The sequence below is a fragment of the Bidens hawaiensis genome, unplaced genomic scaffold, assembly GCF_021521415.1.
Source record: "Bidens hawaiensis isolate Kalapana, Puna unplaced genomic scaffold, B.hawaiensis_p1.1 tig00023408_1, whole genome shotgun sequence".
In the NCBI taxonomy this organism is placed as follows: domain Eukaryota; kingdom Viridiplantae; phylum Streptophyta; class Magnoliopsida; order Asterales; family Asteraceae; genus Bidens; species Bidens hawaiensis.
In genome coordinates this window covers 189,592-190,973 of record NW_027493673.1, presented here as the reverse complement: position 1 = coordinate 190,973, position 1,382 = coordinate 189,592, and the positions used below count along the sequence as shown (strand labels likewise).

The window sequence follows — 1,382 nt, the reverse complement described above, 5'->3', positions numbered from 1 at the left end:
TACTTGAAACCTATTATGGGAGGAAGGAGGGCCACAGTGGTTGATTTTACGTGGAAAACGGAGGCACGTAGGATGAACGAAAAGTCACGATCTCATGGTCAACTGTCAACGGAGAGGTTTGTGAAACCTTTCGAGCTACGTGTGAAAAGTTAGGCTTGCTTGGTGACGATGTCGAATGGTCAACTGCCTTTGAGGAGGCTTCAGTTTGGGCCACCGCCAGCGAGCTACGGGCATTATTCACTCAAATGCTTTTGTTTTGTGAAGTAACAGACCCTTTGCGCATGTGGGAAAAACAATGGCGTAAGATGGCAGATGATGGTATGAGAAACCATGGTATTTCTAATGATGACAATCTCAAGCAATATGTTCTCTACGAACTAGAACTGTTACTCCAATCTGGCACACCTTCAAAGTCTCTTATCAGATTACAGTCTGCCTATGCCAAGACCTGCTTTGCTTCAGCAACTGCAAAACAGACTTTTAATGGAAGAGAGGAACTATGATTGACACTTGCTATCAATTGAACACAATTCAAACAGATCTAAGCTTAACCTTCAACAAAGCAGAATATATGAGGATGTCACTTCTGCAGTCGCCTCGCACCGTCAGATCTTGGTGTTTGTGTATGGTCATGGAGGAACCGGGAAGACATTCTTATGGACAACAATACTATCAGCATTACGCTCAACTGGAAGCATTGTGCTAGCTGTTGCAGCCTCTGGCATTGCATCATTGCTACTTCCTTCAGGCCGAACGGCTCATTCAAGATTCAAAATCCCGTTAGACGTAACCGATAACTCACTCTGTCACATTAAGAAAAACACACAACTAGCACATTTACTGACTGAAACTTCACTTATAATCTGGGATGAGGCTCCAATGAATGACCGACGGTGCTTCGAGTCGCTAGACATATCACTTAGGGACCTATTTAATTGTGAGGATAAACCATTTGGAGGAAATCGGTCTTACTAGGTGGAGACTTTAGACAAACACTTCCAATAATTTCTAAGGCGTCAAAGTCAACCATTCTTGCTTCGTCATTGCCAAGATCTTACCTGTGGCACAGTTTCAAGGTCTACAAACTTACAGATAACATGCGCCTACATAGACCAGATATTAGTTGCACAGAACAAAATGTTATTTCTGTATTCTCTTCATGGTTAGTCTCTGTTGGTGATGGAGTTATTGGATCACGAGACGTGAATGATCCAGAAGATACAAAAAATATACGTATACCTGATGAATATCTTATACGTTATTCTGACACTGCTTTAACCGAACTTATACACTTCATTTACAATGCCGATACTTTACAAAACCTCAACACAACAACTCTTTCAAAGAAAGCTATTATATGTCCTAAGAATGAAACAGTAAAC

At 41.5% G+C, this 1,382-nt stretch overlaps 1 protein-coding gene across 1 annotated transcript; it reads left to right on the top strand.

Annotated features, from left to right (window-relative positions):
- The first annotated feature begins 305 nt into the window (after window positions 1-305).
- Window positions 306-975, top strand: LOC143567480 (uncharacterized). The gene is made up of 2 exons (XM_077053891.1): window positions 306-430; window positions 540-975. The coding sequence occupies exons 1-2, from the start codon at window positions 306-308 to the stop codon at window positions 973-975; spliced, it is 561 nt and encodes a 186-aa protein (XP_076910006.1).
- The last annotated feature ends 407 nt before the right edge of the window (window positions 976-1,382 follow it).

Coding starts and splice junctions, on each gene's coding strand:
- LOC143567480 (XM_077053891.1), top strand. CDS start 306: ATGGCAGATGATGGTATGAGAAACCATGGTATTTCTAATGATGACAAT. Junction 431..539: donor AAGTCTCTTATCAGATTACA/GTCTGCCTATGC, acceptor CAATTCAAACAG/ATCTAAGCTTAACCTTCAAC.